The sequence below is a fragment of the Gasterosteus aculeatus genome, chromosome 14, assembly GCF_964276395.1.
Source record: "Gasterosteus aculeatus chromosome 14, fGasAcu3.hap1.1, whole genome shotgun sequence".
Taxonomy (NCBI): domain Eukaryota; kingdom Metazoa; phylum Chordata; class Actinopteri; order Perciformes; family Gasterosteidae; genus Gasterosteus; species Gasterosteus aculeatus.
In genome coordinates, this window is record NC_135702.1 from 2,937,492 (window position 1) to 2,958,023 (window position 20,532).

Consider the following 20,532-nt stretch of genomic DNA (forward strand, 5'->3'; position numbering starts at 1 on the left):
GGCATTGCGCTGCTATTGGGCAAAAGGTTGTACAGTTCTTTAGTTTTTTCATGTCTTTATTCAGTGGGTACGAGTATGATACACAAATACAAATACACCAGTCCTAGAACACAGCAATGAAATGTAGATGCGATTAGCCATCGAATAGTACATTTTAAATATTCCTACTTGGCTATTAGTAGTGAAATATTGAGTCAAGCAATGAGCTCAAGAATATTTCATACAAATGTAACAAAATGAGGAAACTCAAATCTACAGTAGTTCCAATCAGACCTCAAGTTCCACAGGTTCCACAAAGTTCCACGAGGAGTTCCACAGTTGAATCATGTTTAATGTAACAGAATGACAGTGACGCGCTGAGCGCCCGCGCTTAAGGATTACTTATGATGCTCCAAATAGATTTGGCTGACGGTAATTTTCGCTCAATACTTTAAGTGTATACACGCTCATTAGATCTCTATTAAACATTTTATATATTTAAAGGATATGGACCTTAAGTATTCATTGATATAGTTTATAGAAACATCTATACGAGTATGAAGAAAGCACTGGACAACTCACAGGATTATGATTGACTTACTTTATTTATTTAATACAGACAGCATCAGCAGTGAATCTCTTTGGACAGAACTTTATACACACAGACACACACACACACACCTTTCCTGAGCAGATCAGTACAAAACATTTACTTCTTAGATCAGTGGTCTTGAGAAATAAGGAAACTACTGATTTGATAGGAAAAACACAACATTCTACCTGAAAGTGTAAAAAAAGGGGGTGGGACAGGGACAAGAGTGAGAAAAGTTCATTTTTTTCGATTGTCTCGCCCAGGTCGTCCCAAAGGTGGTCATTCAATATGAAGATTTCCATTTGCTCCACTTCAACTGTGATGGCAAAGGGAAGCAAAAGTGAGAACAATTGTGGTCACCCTGTAGAGATGATGCAAGTTAAGGAATGATCAAACATGAACATATACTTACTCATACAGTTGGGTTCAAGCAAAGGGATTTCCAAAAGGATCCCCGAAAGACTGACCGACTGCAGCAGTCGGCTGTAAGGTTAAAAAATAAAATAGGCCCATTACAAATTATTTCTTGGGATGCTGAATAAAAGGTTTAAATATGCATCTTTATAAATGTACCATGACTGCAGGCGGTGCCCCAAAGAGACTGGACTCGGGAGACCCGAATGCGTTGTCGAACATGTCCTGACCGAGCCCTTGGGCCGGTGCAGAGTTGCTTGCGATGGGAGCGGCGGAGAAGGCGGCATTGAGGAGGCCGGGGTTGAAGCTCGGAGCTGCGGCCGGAGCAGGCGCTAGTTTAGGAAAATGCAATGCAAGTCAGCGACAAGTCTCAGTTACAGTCACACGGCAAGTGGACAGAATGTCAGTTTGATTACCGTTAACAACAGCTGACATTTGATTGATGTCAAAGTCATCGTGATCTGCGTTGTCCTGAGCGAGGCCCACTTTGCTGTTAAAGTACTGATCGAAGGCGCCGGCGTCGCCGCTGCCGGGCCCTGCGGCCGCCAGCTCCCCTTTCCTCGCCGGGATGGCGGGAGGTTTGGCAATCTGGAAGTCCTTGAACATGTCTTTTCCCATCTTCTTCTCTCTATCTCCAAGGGGGTCCAAAGCGGTGAAGGCGCTGTTCTCCACCTGCGCCGGTGCCTCCTTACCGGGCGGCCGAGGAGGCGGGCGGGACGGACCCTGGTGGTCGCCCAGCGCAGGGAACGGGACGGGTTGGAAAGGATTGGACATGACAGGCTGACCCCAACCGGGAGCGCCAGCCGGCGGAGGCTGGCCCCAGTTGAGGTGGGGCGGAGATAAAGGCGCGGCGCCGAACTGAGGCCGCACCGGAGCGGCCCACACCGCGGGTGGTGCTGGTACGCCGCCGAAGGCAGACTGCTGGGGGTAGGCGGGCCTCGGCCCTGGAGCCGGCACTCCTTGCAGGGGGAACATGGACGGCGGCGCCATGGAGGCTCCCCACACGCCTGCAGCGGGGACTCCCATCGGAGCTGGAGGACCCAACTGGAGATTTCCTGAATATTAAAAAAAAAATAATAAGTTAAGAGAATGAAATATAAAAAGGACAACTTTAGATCTCATAAGTGCTCCTCCTGTGCATTACCCAGTGCAGCTATGGAGGGGGGCGTTGTGCTGTTGAAAAAGTCACCCGAGGAAGACGAGCCTTCAGAGTGAACTGGAGCAGAAAATAGCTCCGCGCCAAACAGGTCACTTACTGTGGACTGGTCACACAGAACAGAACATGCACGTCATTTACAGATTATGCACACACACGTATTTTTGCACCTCGTTCACAGATCTACATCCTACCTACGCGATGACTGAAATACTACGAAATGATATTAACTGATACGCATGCTTTGCCACTTACCAGCGCTTTCATCACTGAAGCGTGAACGTTAGAAAAATCGATTTAGAGCAGAGAAAGAAAAAAAAAAAAAAGGTACAGGCCAAAGTTCAGCAGCAGTAAAGTGTCTTTTTTTTTTTTTACAAGCCAGTTAGAAAAGCGAAGGACCACCAGTGCATGCAGGAAGACAGACTGGATCAAACCCTTACATACAACTAAATTACAGGCCCGGCATCTCACCCCAACCATCGTGTGGCATTTCCCGTCAGACACCAACGCATAACACCCAAACGTTGAGAAAAGGGAGATGTTAGCAACCCAAGTGGTTTTCCATGAAACGTGCATTCCACCCATTTACAGGCATCACGCATGCAGCTCTACGATGCCTCATCCATCACCTTTGCGCTCCTTCGACCTCGTCCGGCCTTAGAGCTCTGCGGAGGCGGGCTTATGACAACTGAATCCCTGCTATGAGTCGGTTGCGGGTGATGCGTTACGCCGTTAGACACGGGCCCGGTTAGTAAAGGGGAGTCGAAAAATGGGTTTTTGGTCGAGAGAGCCGTCGCAGATTCATTCAGGTCCATCATGGTAATTGTGTTGCCCTGAGACATCGTGCCCCCTAGTGGCCACTGCCCGTTATTGAGCGCGAGGATCATGGTCTTACTGGACAAGTCATTCATCTGCTCCGCGAGGTGTTCGGGGTCTCCAATCAAACCGCCGCTACCCATCGCCTTACAGGCGCTGCCGGCCGCGCCGTTCAGGTGATTAGCGGCGCCGACGGGGACCTGGGGATTGTCGGCTTCCGACCAAGCGGGCGGTTTGGAAAGGGGGTCGTCTCTGAAAGGGTCACTGTCTGGGGTTGGAAAGTAGCCAAACGTGGAGGAAAATGGATTCTCTGTCTGGGGAGAGGTCCTACGGTCGGGGCCACAGGAAGTGGCAAAGGAGTGACCCTTTATGCAATTCTGATTGCTGTCAACTTCAGCGGAAAAGTCCAGCAAGGGCATATCATTAGAGTCCTGGTTAACATGGGGACAGTGAGAGAGAAAAAAATGGATTTATGAGTCAGTTCTGCAGGAGAAGACACGCGTTATCAAAATGAAGAATTAATCACAAACGTAAAGCTGCTACCTGTAGAATATTCACCCCTACAGATCAGCACGCATGCTAAACGCAGCGGCGAAGCAAAGTCTAGAGTTCATATTCCAAGTTGACAATTTAAGACTGTACTAAACTCTTGCATGCTTTGGACAGCAGGAAGGTTTTTGAATATGCTGAAGTCAGCAGCTGCTCACTGGCCAGAGGCCCAGTTAGTGAGCTGGCGTAGCAACGGATGTAAAAAAAAACACTGCAAGTGTGCACGTGTCAAAGGAAATGACAATGTCATGGGTTCTACTTGTAGCAGCTTTGTAAAAAAAAGGGTTGGACAAACAATTGGAATGGTACAAACTCAATTCTTAAAGAGCCCTTTGACGTCTAAAATAGGCAAATTACATTTATAAAACCACCAATTATATTGTGACAATTCGAGAATTGAGTTCATACATATGGAATGATTTGGGAAGTGATGTTATTCAGTGCAGAAAAATCAGCCATCGATCGCATTTTATACAAGAGGACACGTGTATTCCCCATTTTCTAATAACTTTTAATATGCATTCAAAAAATGTGCATGTAAAACGATGCAAATGTCCAGCTGCACCTCGTTGGTGAAGCACAATTCCTCTCTGTTCCCAGATCTTAAAAAAGGGACCATTTTGTGGAGGCACACTTACATTCGGAGACTGGATGTCTGGAGGGGTCGACATGGCTCCAAAAAGGTCAAGCTGCTCCACCGGCTGCAGGCAGGAAAAAAAAAGAAAAGAAACTGAAACATGCAGTCATGATCCCGCTTCTAGAACTAGGATACGTTATTGAATGTAGAGAAAGACTCACTTGAGCAGCTTTTACTTCTGCAGCCACACCGGGCGAAGCGCCGCTTCCATTCTGAAAACAAGCCAGACAGGTCAGGCACAGAGTCGGAGAAGCGGTTTGAAGAAAACAAGCGCTCCCAAGTGCTTACCTCCACCACAGTGCTGCCATTTTCCCCCTGGAAACAGAGGTGGACTGTTAATGACTACACTTATTTTCTTAATTTTCGCTGGAGGCACGCGTCATTTCACATCATTTCGATGGAATGTCGGAGGATGTGATTCGTTGGGAGAACACAGAGAGGCAGTGTTTGAATTCAGGGAGGGGCAAAAACGATGTGCACCCCCTCCCGGGTGACCACACCAGAACGCTGCTCTTTCACGGAAGAAAAATGTTCACTGTACAACTTCTGAAATAATGAAAAAAAAAAAAAGGAACAGTTTTCGGTTTGAAGTGCAGCTAATTCTGAACGCGTTACCTTCTGAGAGGCCTCTACTTCCTTCTTCCTCACGTTGAAGATGACCTGGAAGAGATCTTTCAGATCAACGACCAGCGGCTCTGCCTGGAAGGACACAGAGAGGCGTTGACTGCCTTGCAGCGCAGAGTTGTGCGCGATGTTGTGCGGGCCCTGTTCATCTGGGAGCGTTACCTGTTGCGCCGTCTTGATGGCAAAGAACTGATGCTGCCCCTCTGCGCCGCACACGTATCCAAATGCCCGGTTGTCCGTCACATCTCTGGCGATGAAGGAGATCTTACTCACCATATGCTCATGTTCGATCACCTGAGTTATGGAGGGGAAAGAAAATAAATAAGTCAGTCAAAGGCTCCGTCAGAAGGCCGAACACAACCACATTAACCTCTTTGCGTGACGCGAGGGCAGAACTTACTCCTGATTTCTCATCGATGATCTTGATGCCCGACATGGAGATGTTGACCCAGATCCTCTGTTTGTGTTTGCCTTGGGACCGAGCAGCCACCGCCATGCCCTGGTGTCAAAGTAACAACACGTGCAGTTTTCCATCTTTTGCTAAACGAAACAAGTTGTGCAACTTGAAGCCAATAGGCCGGTGCAGGAATGAGTCCCAAAACTGGTGAATTAGTCATTTTTTTTGCACTCGTTCCCTCAGATTTATGTCGTTCTAATAAAGCTCAACATCTGCCACAGCTTAAAATCTGCAAACAAGAAGAACCCAGCAGCACGATGTGGACTTCCTGGTTGGCCTACAAAAAAACAAAAATAAAAAAGTCCATGTAGCACCTTGTACCTGCGTAGTGTCGCCCTCTGCAATGAGACACTGATGGTGGAAAAGAGAATCCACAATACCCACAACGCACATAACTTATTGAAAAACATCAGCAATAGCAGCTTTAAAATGCACGGTGCAAAGTCCTGTTCTGCACCTTAAGTTTCATCATGGAGTCCTGTGACATCTTGTCTCCTCTGGCATCTTGGACGTCATCCACGCCAATCAGCTTGGCCTTGTACCTCACGCCATCCCCTTGAAATCTGCCCAGCAGGTACTCATCGGTCTTCTCGGACACTGTAAAAAGAAAGACCCATCAAGTAAACTACGATTTCACGCGATGAGACCACACGTCTCAAACACCCCCCCCCAAACGTGCCGCTCACCTTTCTTCTTCTCTTTCCTGAACGGGACCTTGGACGTGGCCGTCGCAGGCGAGGTGGGAGGGGTGGCGGCCGAGGCCACAGGTGGCGAAGCGATGCCGGGCTCGGCGGGGAGGGGCGCGCTGCTCTCCACCTCTGCAGACATGGTGCGGCGCGAGCTTCACCTGGACAAGTGGACAGTCGGGGGGGGGGGGAGGTTAAAGCTGCGGCGAGGTCAACCGGACAGACTAGTCAACACCCACACATGCTTTCCTTGGCTTTTGTCTGAGGCGGAAAAAGTGAAGCGCGTGTGGCAAGAGGGACAGAAAAAAAAAAAAGGGAAGGATGAAGAGTTAAAGGCATTTGTGCAAACTAAAAATTGGACGACAAAGAAACAACTTTAAGTACCTCTGAAGCTGTCGCTCACACCATAAACAATAAAAATAGGTTAAAACGCCGTAAACATTTACGACCACAGGAACAGCCTTGAGATGGAGCGGTACAGCAAGACACATGATCCATAAAACATCAACGCATCGTGAGGACCCAGGTCACACGCGTCAACACAAAAGATAGGAAGCGACCGAGCAGGTGCCGCTTCTAACAAATATACGGTCCTCCTGCAATCAAATCTGTATGTTATCTATGGAGGTTATTCCCTCCATAGATAGAGATTTAACCACACAGACCCTTAAAGAAAAACCAAGCATGCTGGCAGTATTTGCATGTGGTGACACCAACCGTTTCAACCACAGTCAAACACCTGTAAACCGCAGGAACCCAACGGCAACCTCACATGAGGCAGGAGCGGACGGATCAAAGTGGTACCAGCTGCACGCACTCAGGCACAACCGATGGCAAAGCGGCTCCGTGTGGGACGTACGGACCTTTAGTACCAGCAGCAGAGGACGCGCGCTCGCCGTGGGACGGACCAAAGGTTGGAAGCGTGCAAAGGTCGGGCAATTACCCGATGTTACGCTAGCACAGCGCAGGATCTCGTGATGCTCAGTTTAGCAGCTACAAAAAGGAAACGAGAGCCTTCGTACAGCCCCGAGGCGGAGTGTGACCTCGGCTGTTGCTCGTTCATCCACAACGATGTCAAGCGGTCCTAAAATGTGTAAGCAGGGTAAAAAGAGCCTCGGGAAAAGGAGAAAAACAATTCAAATCAGTGTCGTTTTCATTCAAAGACATTGTTAACACAACACACACATACAAAAAAAAAAAATCTAGAGATACGGTTTATGAGCAAATCAAGTAATCAGTCAGATGCATAAAAATGAAATTACAGCCATACAGGAGGCAATAAGATACCAGGTCATCGAGGGCAAACTGCCTCATCTCCATTAAGCAAATCAGACCAAATGGCTGTTTGACTCACAGGAGCTGCTGCACAGCTGTAAAACGATCAGAAGCAGATTCCCTCCTTGCAGGCCGCACCTCATATGTGCAGGTGACGTTTAGACACATGTGCAGCTCGTTGTGTGACTGAAACAAGACCAGGCCAAAGGCTGGTTGTCGCTCCAGTCACACAAGCGGAACACGTGTCCCATAAAAACAGCGGTGTCACATCCCGCTCGCTGGAGGAGAGGCGAATAAAAATTAAAAAAAGTGAGTTAAGGGTTAGATGAACACTAACAGGCGGACAGTGGGGAGAAGAGGACGGTGTCGTGACACAAATAGCACTGGACACAAAAAGGTCAGCAGAATAACTGCGGCGAAAGGGCAGAAATGTCACAATCCTGCGCCGTCAGGAAGCGTAAACTGCCGCACATCTGGAGGAAATCAGGCAATGACTCAGTGAGCGAGATGGTGAAACAGCGCCGAGGACACGAAGGCCGCGCGCACCGCGTCCACGCCTGGATAATTAAACCAGGACGGTGGAGATGCGCGAGACCAACTGACCTCCGGGCGAAACGCTCAAAGTTGAGACGCGCGTGATTTTTAAGAGTTGGGTCGTACTCCCGGGGCGGTGTTGCAGGACAGGACAGCGAGCGGCGGGGGGGGGGGGGAAGCAGCTCGGCGGAGAGAAACGCGCACGGACCTCCGGGAAGGTTTTATCACCTCCGCTGCGACGTCACTCAAAAAAAAGGAAGACACCCTAGAAACCGGCGCGCGCGCTTACCTGCGTGAAACCGAGACGTGGACGCGCCGCAGTTTGAGGGGGAGGGGGGGGGGAAACTCTCACTTTAGTTCCCCGAGTTTTTGCCTCGGCGGCTGAAAGAAAGAAAAAAAGAAAAGAAAGAGCCGAGCCGAGCCGAACCGGGCAGGAGTCCGCTGAGAGGAGGGAGAGAGGGAGAGAGACCGCTGCGACCTGCCCGCTTAACCCCTCACGCGCTGACTGACGCACGCAACGGGCTGCGGACTTTAAAGGGAAAAGGGGGCGGGCTCTGGACGCCGCCGAACGTCACCCCCGTCACCGCCACCCGCCGAGGGTGGAGGAGAACGCGCAACCAGGGCCAGTGGGAAGCGGGTCACGGGGGGCAAACGTTAGGTTGTGTCATATGAGGAGAGATTTGACACTTATTTAATTAAAGAGGCAATTATGCAGATTTTTTTAATAAACAGACCAATTGAGAAAAGGGGGGGGGGCTTAATGAACCCACGTGACTGTCACTCTGCTCCATGGAGCTTCAGAGCTTCTTTCAGCTCATTGTTGTTGGTTCTCAGGACCTCCAAGAAAAGGTCTAAATCACGGTTGGTGGGAAAGCAAAGTAGATTTAGCTGTTGGTTCGACGTTCGGAGTGAATGTTGCTCCTCGTGGGAAACAAGCAGTCAACCCGAAGGCGCAGCGTGTGGGAATTTACCGGCCGACGGCGGTGAAGTTGCAGATGGCGGCCAACTGAGATTGCAAAAGCGTGAAGGAGAACCGCTGTGGGCGATGTGAAAAAGGGAGAGAACGGTCCTAAGGTTTGGTTTGTCCGGTCTGGCTTATTGTAGAAACACGACGGCTCTGTTAAAGGCCATAAGTAGGTATAAAAGCCTCGTTCGAAGGTAACAAAAATGCACACTGTTCCTTTAAAAGATGATGAGTTGATGGTTTTTTTCTGCTGGCCCCAAGTGGCCCAAAAGTTAATGCAGCATTTACGTTCCAATATATTTACCTCCCAAGTAGGTCCCCGCTGCCGAGGCTTTGGGTAATGTGAACATATGATTTTCATTTGATAGAAAATGGCAAAAGCTGAGATGAAGCAAGGGCTGCTTTGTTGCTCAACATTTCAGAAGTGGCCGTAAAAAAAAGCGTGAATGTATCCCGACTTCCTCCGTCGACAGCATCGGATGACTTTCTAATTAAAAGGGGATTAAAAGGTCATTCGCGGAATCGCAGAGGGAGTGAGGGGAAACGAACAACCAATGGTGGAAAATGGGTCAAATTCCTCAGCATAAATGTCTATTTTGCTTTTTCGACAGCATACGGTGATTTAGCCCTCTAATGATGGTTTTTATATTTACCCGTCTCGTCTCTGAATGCCAGTTGGGAGATTCCCAGATTGAAAATCCTCAAGTCGCAGAGGGAGCGTTGCGACCCGTGTTTGCAGAAGCATTAATGTGTGTTTGTTTGGGATGATTAAGTGGAGAACCAGGTTGTTAGTATAAGCAGGGACAGCCACCATTAAAAAGACAAAGAGCTTCTTCCGCGGAAAGACAAAGACGTAGAAACGAATCATTGGGAAAGGAAATCAAACATCACGTGTAACATATAATTCTACACTCAGACATGCGCCACGGCGATGTCACTGTTGGTGGGTTTCACTTCTGTAAAACATTGTTCCTTTTCCAGAGAGCCATCGACTAACATGAATCTCATTTCACATATCAGACAACATACAAGTGACTGATGGGTGACTCGACCGCACGTATTGTTCCCACAGCTCTCACACACGGTACGCTCATGCATGCAGATCCATACAGATGCACGAAAGGAGAGAGCACGGTGCACATCGCCCTGCAGTGCAATCAGCGGCGATAACTTCAACCCAGGCAGTCTTCTGGTTGTATTTGTGCTTTGTATTTATGAAGTTCTGCCACATCGAAAACTGCTCGACGGTTCAGAGACGTACCGTATTCTGGGATGTTGCGTTGCGAGCTGAGAAAAAGGCCAGAGGAAGGACTCGCTTCCTGCCTTTGTATCCTGTGTTCTGCTGACAGAGGCTGGTTTTTAGGGGATGAGCCCATCAGGAGCCAGATAAGTGACTAGCTGAGAGTCTGTTTTCCCTTCAGCCAGCGACCACTGGAATGATCTCCTTCATAACCTCTCATTAAACATTTTAAATCATCAGAAGAAGCCCGGGAACAAACGCGTGTATCTGTAGCTGCAGCACATCTGACACTCAAAATGCAATTTATATTGTTATGTTATGCCTTTTATGACCAGTATATCAATGCAACAACATGCATATCCAGTATATGATAAAATCATGTAACCTTTTCTCTTTAATGACGCGTCTCTCCGGTCCTGCATCACTGACCGATGACACTTCGAATGATGGTTCCCATTTCTTCTAAATGTGATTGTGGTCGTTTTAGATCAGTGGCCCAACCCCAATGTAACCGCACACTCGCATGGAAGAGGACACGTTGGATGCTACTTGTGCTACTCGTGTAAAAAGCACTGTGTGGGAAAAGGAAAAGTTTGGGAGTTCGTTTTGCAGAAAAAGATTCCAGATGGCGCAAGTCAGCACATGCTCGTGAGAGGGTTTATTTTTGTGCTGTGACGCTGACGCAGACAATGGGAAGTGCCCTCTTGTGAAGGCCACTATCCAAACATGCAGCGTTTAGGGCGCCAGAACCCGCTGCCCCCCACAACCAGAACCTTAGATAGCCACTGATCTCCAGCCCATCATTTAGGTCGTCTTAGATGTGAGCCTCTCTGTCCGACTGCCAACTGCCGCGGATAAATAAATATGAATCAGAGTAGCAGGAAGCAGCGTCATCGCTTTCTGACGCATGCGATGACAAACTCTACGTTGCGCGCGTAAGTTAAAGTAAAGCCGGGCGATCGGCTGTCGCACAAGTGTTTCCACACAGTTCCAACTGCCCCCCCCGCCAAAGAAAACAGGAAGTATTTCTACTAAGGAGAAATATTGGCCAAGCACCTTACCTACCCTCTGGCTTCCTGAGAAAGCTGGGAGGAAACTGCCGAACGTCGTAAAAAAGGGGTGACCTCAGCACATATTTGTGCCTCTCCGGCGGGCCGTGACCACACAGCCCCCCCCCCAGCCTACCCCGGCTATGCTCGCAGATTCATGGAAAGAACAGCGACGCCCCCCCCCCATCCCCCAGGTTGACTTTGGCCACATCAGGGAATAGTCCGAGTGTGTTTATGTAAGTTAGCAGAAAGTACCTGTCAGAATGCTGCACTCAGTGAGAATGTGTTCACGAGCAATGATTCGCCGGATTCGCGAATTATTAGCTAATTTGATCATAATCATGAAGAATCCGCTTTGCAGTTCGCCGCCGCTTTCATCTGGCCACCCAGAGAAGTCATCTGCACTCCCTGTTTCGTCGTCCAGACACACCGCAGTCCCTCCTTTTTTGTAGAACTGCAGACTCAGCAGAAGCCACTCGGATCACATGAGGGATCGTTAGGTGAAACCGTCCGAAGCTCCCAGTGCACGGGGCGAGGCTTGTTTGGACGTTATATTTTGAAACAGCGTTTGAATGGTCAGCGAGAGACGTTAGTTGGTGGTGGGCTGGCTTCATTGGCCTGTCCACCATCAGCGTGTGAAGACACGTCGTCTGCACTTCAGAAGCCGTGCAGGCAGAACGTGAGGACAGTTTGGCCACAGCGAGGGGGATAGCTGCGCAATCTGAGAAGGTGATCCAAATGTACCATGGACATCAGCCTCTTTCAATATTAGCTCTGCCCTGGAGAACTGCATTTTACTGGAAACGACCTTGCCCAAGCGTTCCCAAAATAAAAATTAACTTTTTTTTGTTTACCTTCAACATATGTGCACATCTAGCTGAGCGTGAGTTTATTTGTCTCTGTGGCTTTGAGTCAATCGTGGTGTATTTATTGGGGGATAAAAATGAATCAACTTACTTTTTTGTTCTTGCCTCTGCTCACGCAGTGAAGAACAAATTATACCGACTGAGGATGAGTAACATGTTTTAATTCAAACACACACTTTAAACTTTGACACAGGCACTGAATCAATATCAGCTGAAATCCAAACTGTTGACTTAGACGACAACAACATGGTCCTTTTGCACTTGAACAATCATTGACGGAGAGGGAGCAGCTCAAACGACTTCACGAGGACGGACGCGCAGCACCATTTGTCTCCTCGGGCGTTCATCATGAGGACCAGAGTTGCTCTCCAGCTGGGCTTCTGTCTCACTCTGATGCTTCTTGGAACTGGAATGTACGTATATTGGATATTTAGTTTGCAAGGATTGTTGTTGTGTTCACGTAGTGAGGCTCTCTCGCGTCACATAATATCACTTTAATAGGGGACAGGACGTTCCTGATCCACCGCCGGTAGACTGTGTTTGGGGCCACTGGTCAGAGTGGAGCTTGTGTGATAATTGCACAAATTCTAGGGTGAGTCCATTCAAACTGTAGCAACTGAGCACAGAACTCAATAACTAATATTAATAAACTAATTAAATGAAAAAAACAATTTTCTTATTTTGTAATTTTTTTAATATAATTGAAAGTTTTAATGGTTTGACAATCTGGTAATTGAGAATGTCATTTTTCTTGAATAACGCAACTTTATATAACCCTATTTAATATAGTTGAGCTACCTTTAATTACATACTACATATTTAGATGGTATTTGATGATCTATTCACTAAAACAGATTGTAACTCCATTGAGACGGTATCTCCATTTTTAATTTTTAAAAATATTTTGCCGTCAGCCTAATAGTAACACAATCATAAACTCCCTGCTCTCTGCCTTTGACCCTCAACTATGGGGCGCCGTTTGTAAAATGTTGCACGTTCTAAAATCCTGCGCAGTTTTGCGCAACATTTTTATTTATATTTAACATTTACATTTCACATTTATATTTACATTTAACATTTACATTTAACATTTATATATAACATTTATATTTAGATTTACATTTGATATTTATATTATTTAACAACTTTGTGTTACTGCCAAACAATATCAAGTTATTGCATAAATTTACATGAATTTCTCTCTAAATGTTTGAAAAAGTGCCACGAATATCATCGTGCTTTTTGGTTCATATGATAATGCTAAATGTAGCAAACCTGCGCAGGATTTTAGAATGTGCGACATTTTACAAACGGCGCCCCATACTCAACAAGCTGCGATGTCACCTGTGATCCTCAGAGGCGCACTCGCAGCGTGGAAGTGTTCGGCCAGTTCGGCGGTGACGTCTGCCACGGCTCAATGGGGGACGTTGAGTCCTGTGAACCAGACGGCGTTTGCACCAAACCGCCTCCACCTGTGTGCTCCGACTCTGAGTTCCAGTGCGAGTCGGGTAGACTTTCGCTTCACGCTAGCACGATATCACAGATGTTGTAGCCTTTGGCACCTGTAAAGTACCTGTCCGGGTATCCCAGCCTCATCAGCTTGATTCCCGCAGGTCCTTGCATCAGTAAAAGACTACAGTGCAACGGGGACTACGACTGTGAGGATGGATCAGATGAGGACTGCGAACCTCTTCATAGGCCCTGTGGCCGGGACGTCCTGGATAACAACGAACAAGGCAGGACGGCAGGATACGGGTGAATAAGATGGAGGCGTTGGCGCGTTTTCAACGCCACATAAGCCCTTTCATAACCCCTTTAGAATCTCAGCTGTAACACTGCATCTGTGTCTTTGCACCAGAATCAACATCTTGGGCCTGGAGCCTCGAATCAACCCCTTCTACAACGACTTCTTCAACGGAAGGTGCACACGAGTGAGGAACCCGTACACTTTGAAGCACGACCGGCTTCCCTGGAATGTCGGTGTGCTCGACTATCAGGTGAGCTGCAACCATTTGTGAAACGGCAATTTCCATCGGTGAGGATGTGGAGAATTCTGTCTTCCCTTTTAATGCCCCCTATTCCTTCCAGACTATAGTGGAAGAAACCGCCTCGAAGGAAATTTATGAAGAAGCACACGGGGTCATGAAGGAATTGCTGACAGAGAACAGCCTTAGAGCTGGTGCCGTGGTTACCTTCAATTTCGCCTCAAAGGCGCCATCCGTGACTGGGGTGTACAACTCTACTGCAAAGGCTTTGGCAGGAGCTCAATTCGACAGGAACCAATTGATTAGGGACGTCAACGATTACTCAAAAGTTAAGGTAAAAAAAATCGCCGCAGTGTCTTTCTCAAATGAATCGGGACCATGCGATTGTGTTCTCTGACCGATGCTTCTCACCTGCACACTCAGAACAAGAGCTTCATGAGGGTGAAGGGCTCCGTGCAGCTGAGCACCTACAGGATGCGCTCCCGGGACCTCAGAACAGCCGACGAATTCCTTCAGCATGTCAAATCTCTGCCTGTCAAGTATGAGAGGGGGGTTTATTTTGCCTTCCTGGAGGACTACGGAACTCACTACACTAAAAACGGGAAGACCGGCGGCGAATATGAGTTGATCTACGTTCTCAACCAGGACACCATCAAGAAGAAAGGTAGGAGCGCGCCGCAGTCCCTCTTCCAACTACTTGTCGCCAGGTTGCTCTCACCGTCTGTACTTTGTGATCCTCGCAGATCTGACGGAGAGAAAGATTCAAAAATGCATAAAAGTAGGCATCACAGCCGACTTCACAGGCTTCACTCCGTTCAAGGGAGACGTGAATCGTGAGGGATGCAATGCCGTGACGAACAAAGACTCAGGTGTGCTTTCCCTGTTTCAGCTGATCACACTGATAAAGAAGTAAAGGTCTCTATCTTAATTAAACACAATATGCCACATGTGTACGTAGAGTTATTGGTTGCCAGGATTGATGCTCTGGCACACTGGCCATGAGAGCCTGAACTATGGAAGATAACATTACATTAAGCCAATCCAATCCAGTCCTCTCAACCCAGAACCCATGAATACATTGTGATTAGTAGGAGTAAGGTTTACGGTTGTGTATCTGGTGTGTGAGGTCCCTAAAAGTTTCCCCCTGTCGCACAGTTGATGATGAGGGGAAAGCAGTGGTGGACAAGGTGCTGACATCGGTCAGAGGAGGCACTCTGGAAAGTGCTGTCGCCATGCGGGCTAAATTGAATAGCGACGGAGTGATGGACATCCCCACCTTTCAGAACTGGGCCCGGACGCTCGCCGACCTGCCCGCGCTGCTCTACAGCGAGGTAGCTTTGACGGATTGGTGATCTTTACAGACGTCGCGCTGTGAGGACAACAGTTTGTTGTTTTCCAGATGGATGATTGTGACTGATGATTTTGATTTTGTATGCTGGATAGATTCCTCTGACTTTCTCTTTAGCGCCTCCATGAGGTTCACATTTGATCTGTTGGATAGATACCAAATAGCCATCCGATATGGTTGGACTGATACCTGCGTAACAATAAGCACATTAGCATTGTCCTTCAGAGCATGCTGGCATTAGCGTAAATATAGTTATTACCATATTCTGGCAAGTGAAATGGTGCACCGTTTGATATTTTTTACCCGACAGGCAGAGCCCATCTACATGTTAGTCCCACTGGACATGCCTGGCGCCAACACGAGGATATCGAACCTGAAGCGGGCCACTGCGGACTACGTGGCAGAGTACAACGTGTGCAAGTGTAAGCCTTGTCACAACGGGGCCACTCTGGCTCTGCTGGGCGGGAGGTGCGTGTGCTTGTGCCCACACCTGTACGAAGGCCTGGCCTGCCAGAATTACAAGATCGACAAAGCTCAGGACCCAGGTAAGAGGGAGCGGATGCATCGCGGCGGCGGCGGCGAGCCTGCCGAGGCACCGGCTGTGCCGTGCGCAGCGCTTTAGCTCGTCTTTTGAGAATGCTGTATGCGCAGGTGCGGCACCGACCGTAAACCAGGAGGGTAACTGGTCGTGCTGGTCCAGCTGGTCCAGCTGCAGGGGAGCGAAGCGCACCAGGACACGCAGCTGCAACACCGATGGGCTCCTGGAAGCTGTGTGCAGGGGAGACTCCAACAATGAAGACCCCTGCTAAGAGGAGGCGCTACATCTCTGACACAGAGTCACAGAGCTGAGGATTTAAGGCCATTAACATTCTCACCTTTGTTAGGAGAACAGAGCCATCTTGAGGTCAGTTGTAGATAATGCAGGTTTGCATGTCTTGTTAATTTCTTTTTTATTTTAAATGTTTTAAAGTTTGAGGAGACTATCAAGGGTAAAGAAGTATAGGATTTTTTAAAATTTAAAAAACAGGTCGAATCCAGCATAGGTTTTAAATAAAGATTTTTTGCAACAATCCTCCACTCTACACACTGTTGACGTTTGCATTGAATCGACACTGGCTGTGATTTAAGTGCCTATAAGTTCTCTTCATCTTGCAGGATTATAACAGGTCAAATTAAAGGGAATTCCTCAGAAACCTCTTTTTTCAAACGTCAGCACTGTCTTTTACAGCAGCAAAGCCATAAGCAGCAGAAGGAAACAGCGTGTCATGTTAAGGATGCTCCCAACAAATAGGGTGCATCATTTCATAACCGACTGACCGAAGGACTCTGACCCCCCCGGGGGGGCAGCGCCGCCCACCTACGTTATCATAGTTTATGGTTTTTAGAATTAACCCAAAGGAGAAAACAACGACACGTGGGTTTTTTTTCCGTCCTGCCCTTTTGCCACGTCACCGTGATGAGGAGGCAGAAGCTAGCTGAATTAGCATGCTCATTTCAGTACGCACAAACATCTTTGTAATAATGTTAACAAAGGAATCCTTCATTCAAACCTCACATTAAACAAATGAAACAACATCAACATTCACTTTTTGATGTTTTAAACGTCAGGCCTGGTGAGATATTGCATTAATCAGTCTTGCTTTTAGATCCAGAAGAACTTTGACCACAAACAATACACTGTATGGGTTAAAATAGCGTTGGCCCGAGTATGTATTAATGGGCTAATAACTCATCTTTAAAGGCACGAGCACATTCCAGCTGGCCGCGCTGCGTAAATGAGAACCAGATGAGCAGAGGGAGGGTGGAGCGAGAACTGACGGAGAACAACTATAGACTTTTGGGTGAAAAGAGACATTATACATGGTGACAGAAACTTTTGTTAAGGTCACTTTGAAACTCTTCAAGTGGAAACAAAAGCAGCACCAAGATACAAATGTATTCTTTAAATGTAATGTAAACTCATTCTATGTCATTGTTAACATATCAGGGTGCAAATCCTTCAATCGGTCAAAGACAAGTCTAATGGAAGAGTGATTAAAGATACAGACAATACTTTACATGAGTGCATGTTTTTGTATTTACTTGGAGAGACAAATGCCAAATGAAAGGCCCTTGGAAATGTCACAAAGGTCAAGGCGCAGGTATGAATGAATGAATCGAACCTCTGCAGAGATTAGGCTCTGCAAAAATCATTACCACCGAGTTATTGCTTTCACGCCAGTGGACTTGCCAAAAAGGATGACTGTCATGTTTGCCGAGCTTAACGGCCTTTGATTTCCGTGTTTGCTCACGGATTTAGTCCTTTAAGCGGCAACAGTGCAGGCATGACTGGAGATCCTCGTGCCTTGTTAACCAAACAGCGGCGCACTGCCGCCGCCTTGCACTACATTTTAGGAATGCACACAGAGCGGCGAGACGGAAATGAGCTCATTAAAGGTGTTTATTTTCTCCTTGTTTTAGAGGAACAGTGAAATCTTGAAGGCGTCAAACCCTGCACGTTATCAAAAACGTCTTTCATAAATAGAGAGTTTAAACCCAAAGGAGTGTGTGTCTGTCGTCCGTGTGTGTGTGTGTAGTAGGGGGTGATGAATGCTACTTGAGCGCTAACCACCGGGGGTGGTACCCCTTGGCCCTTAGGATGTCAGCATAATGGAGTAAAACTTTGGGACCTTATTGAGCTCCGGGGAGACCCCATTCACTGCGGACAGCGACCCGGCCTCGGCCCATTATCTTAGGCCAAGATGTTTTGTTCTTTCTTCAGCCTTCAACAGAACAGTTAGCACAAAATAATGAACCCCCTCCTCGTCCATGGACTGCCCGGTTCTCTTTTTGCTAATATTTAGTCGCAATCCTCAACAGAAGAAACCTCCAACGCAGAAATGAATGGCACTTTTGGGGTTATTCATCAAACACACTTCATTATGTGGAGGAACATTTTCCATCTGGGAAAATGCGCCGTCTCAAAATCCATTCGGACGGGATTATTACGTAAATCATGAGCCCGGGGAAAAACATCTTCATGGCCAACTGCAAAACGTACGGCTGGACGGCATCAGCAACGTCTTCTGGGTACTTTTCAAAGCTTAAACACAGAGTAGTTCATTTTACTTCACAGCAGCTTCAGTTATTTACTCCGCAAACCCGTTTCCCACCCGCAACAAAAAGAATCTACGGCCGCTTTCAAAACGCCGCCCATTGTTTGCTCCTGTCATAAACACATAGTCCCGGCCTTCAATGGAGGAGAGGTAAGGGATATTTTTTTTTAAACAAAAGCCCTTAGAAGGGTGTGAAAGGAGCCCCCTCGCACTCCTAAACGCCTGCACACAGTTGGTGGTGCCCCCCTCCCCACTTCCCCGGGTCACTAAAGGCATTGAAGTTTGAGAGGGCTGCTACGGCAGATTACTCCACACAGCTGTCCCAGCACCGTGGAAATGAAGTTATGCCCCTTGTCAGCTATGTTTTGTTGAGTGCCCCCCCCGGCCCCCCTCCCTGGCCCCCCCGGCCCCACCTCCTGTTCTTCTCGCACTCCTTTGCACCGCTAGTGCTCTTTGGTCGCAGGGGGGAGGTGATCAGGGGAGGCAACTGAGGGACAATTCTTCCAGCCAGGGCGGGTAGAGAAAACCCGTCGGATTGGTTGATTAAATATTCCCTGTGTGCGTCGTTATACCGAGAGGCTTAAAATCCCTGACATTCAGCCCCCCCCCCCTAGTGTTCCCCTCCCCCGGGAACCCTCAATCATAAATCAACCCCTTCTCCACCTTTCCCAACTGTGTAAAAGCCTTCCCCAAGTCCACCGCAACCCCAAAAAACATCCGATTATTGTCGGTCACTTTGGTTTTCTCACTTTGGTTTTTGTATTTTTAGTCAAAACTTAAATATTTTGCGATGTCAAGGATACTTTAAATGTGAGCATGTATGAACATAAACCGCTTTTTGGAACATAGAAGTTGGATCAAATAGCCATACGACTCCCCCCCAGCTTAATTCAATGCTACAGCATGACTTTTTTTCCTCCGCTCTGCAAAAAGATAGACTTTAGTCCAACAATAATCCCAAAAGATTTATTTAAAGACTAAACATCAGTAGATGAGGTTTCTACGTTTACTTGTTAGCTTAGCGGAAACCCGACTGTGCTTATTTGATTCTATAAGGGCCAGCGGGGCGTAGTGCCATCTAGTGGCGATCTTCCAGACTGCAACCGGCCGAATGCAACTGAATCAAAAGCATCTTCTTCTTTCATCAATGACTGACAGTTTGAAAATAGGCTCAAAAGGGAAAAAGTGTGTTTGGCAGCTGAGAAGTTTCTGAATTATTTGGCAAAGTTCCACTGGGACTTCAGGAGCGAGGCAGTTACTGCATTCCATCTGCACTCACCAAACTTGAGCATAGTGGGAATCGGCCCAAGACAAATCTGTGTTTTAATCAGATCAGGACGCCGAGTCTCGCGGTATGCTGACGTATTTCGGGGAACATACTGATTCACGTTACTCCAGTGGCTACACAATACATCAACGTCCAGCTCCGGTACCATTGCCTGTTTGCTTTTCCCAGTGTACCCTAGAGGGGGAGATGGGGGAGACGGGGGGGGGGGGGATCCAGGGCGGGGCAGAGTTAAGGTCGGCCAAGTAGCAGTTTGAGTTATGCTGAGGCATTTTTAATGATGTTCGGTGTCCCGCAGCAAAAGCTCTTCAGTCTCGGCAGGGGGAGAAAAAAAAACACAACATTCCCATTTTTCTTTGTTGCCAAAAGTTAATTGAAAACATTTCAGGGCAAATGATGGCTTGGGGCCCCACGTACGGAACGCATCCCTTTTTTATTCTCAACAATGATAAAAAAGGCATTACAATTATTAATGGTTGGAGCAGAGGCCTTCCGTCTTAAAGTGACAGTGGCCGCCTTTGGCTTCCCACAACAAAGGCCCTCAACTGCCTTCAGCGCCTCGTTTTGTTGGCCTTTTTTTCAACAATCTCCGCAGACAGAAAGACTCTTTAAACAATGATAGTTTTTTTTTCGTTCCTGTTGAGTTTCAAACCTCAACAACGTCATCCTCATAGAAGTCGTCGGAGACTTCTGCCAGACAACCGACCGCCGCACAGATGAACGTATCCGCCGGACTTCAACGGAGTAACAGAAGCTGAACTTTCTCACATACCTCCTCTGTCTTCCTCCGGGGATAGCGGGCCTCCTCGCGCTCCCCCCACACCCTGAAAGAGGGTGACGCGGTGAATGAAGTGCCCCCACACATTGTGCCGCTGCACCATTGTGTATTTTGCATCTCCATAATAGAAGTGCCACTCGACTTCTCTCCCCGATCAATGGGCTGGAGGGCCCATCGCTTTTCCCTGAAAAGGAACATGGCCG

The 20,532-nt window shown here is 47.8% G+C and overlaps 2 protein-coding genes across 14 annotated transcripts; one reads left to right on the top strand and one right to left on the bottom strand.

Annotated features, from left to right (window-relative positions):
* Positions 1 to 565: 565 nt before the first annotated feature.
* On the bottom strand, positions 566 to 20,394 carry dab2 (DAB adaptor protein 2). 13 transcript variants are annotated; one of them, XM_078088897.1, is made up of 15 exons: positions 20,324 to 20,394; positions 5,911 to 6,071; positions 5,682 to 5,821; positions 5,168 to 5,266; positions 4,930 to 5,061; positions 4,759 to 4,842; positions 4,432 to 4,458; positions 4,305 to 4,355; positions 4,145 to 4,207; positions 2,771 to 3,388; positions 2,130 to 2,247; positions 1,402 to 2,040; positions 1,145 to 1,317; positions 984 to 1,054; positions 566 to 887 (listed from the first exon to the last, which is right to left on the bottom strand). In XM_078088897.1, exons 2-14 carry the CDS (start codon positions 6,050 to 6,052, stop codon positions 998 to 1,000), a joined length of 2,343 nt encoding a protein of 780 aa, XP_077945023.1. In that variant the 5' UTR covers positions 6,053 to 6,071; positions 20,324 to 20,394; the 3' UTR covers positions 566 to 887; positions 984 to 997. The 13 variants fall into 13 exon arrangements, with proteins under 13 accessions (XP_077945023.1, XP_040052995.2, XP_077945022.1 ...); XM_040197061.2 differs by lacking the exon at positions 20,324 to 20,394 and adding an exon at positions 8,009 to 8,297; XM_078088896.1 differs by lacking the exon at positions 20,324 to 20,394 and adding an exon at positions 7,846 to 7,951.
* Positions 11,421 to 16,250, top strand: c9 (complement component 9). Its single transcript, XM_040197063.2, has 11 exons — positions 11,421 to 12,251; positions 12,340 to 12,430; positions 13,196 to 13,346; positions 13,452 to 13,593; positions 13,697 to 13,835; positions 13,927 to 14,157; positions 14,247 to 14,487; positions 14,567 to 14,692; positions 14,979 to 15,154; positions 15,482 to 15,716; positions 15,823 to 16,250. The coding sequence occupies exons 1-11, from the start codon at positions 12,187 to 12,189 to the stop codon at positions 15,978 to 15,980; spliced, it is 1,755 nt and encodes a 584-aa protein (XP_040052997.2). The 5' UTR covers positions 11,421 to 12,186; the 3' UTR covers positions 15,981 to 16,250.
* Positions 20,395 to 20,532: the final 138 nt, after the last annotated feature.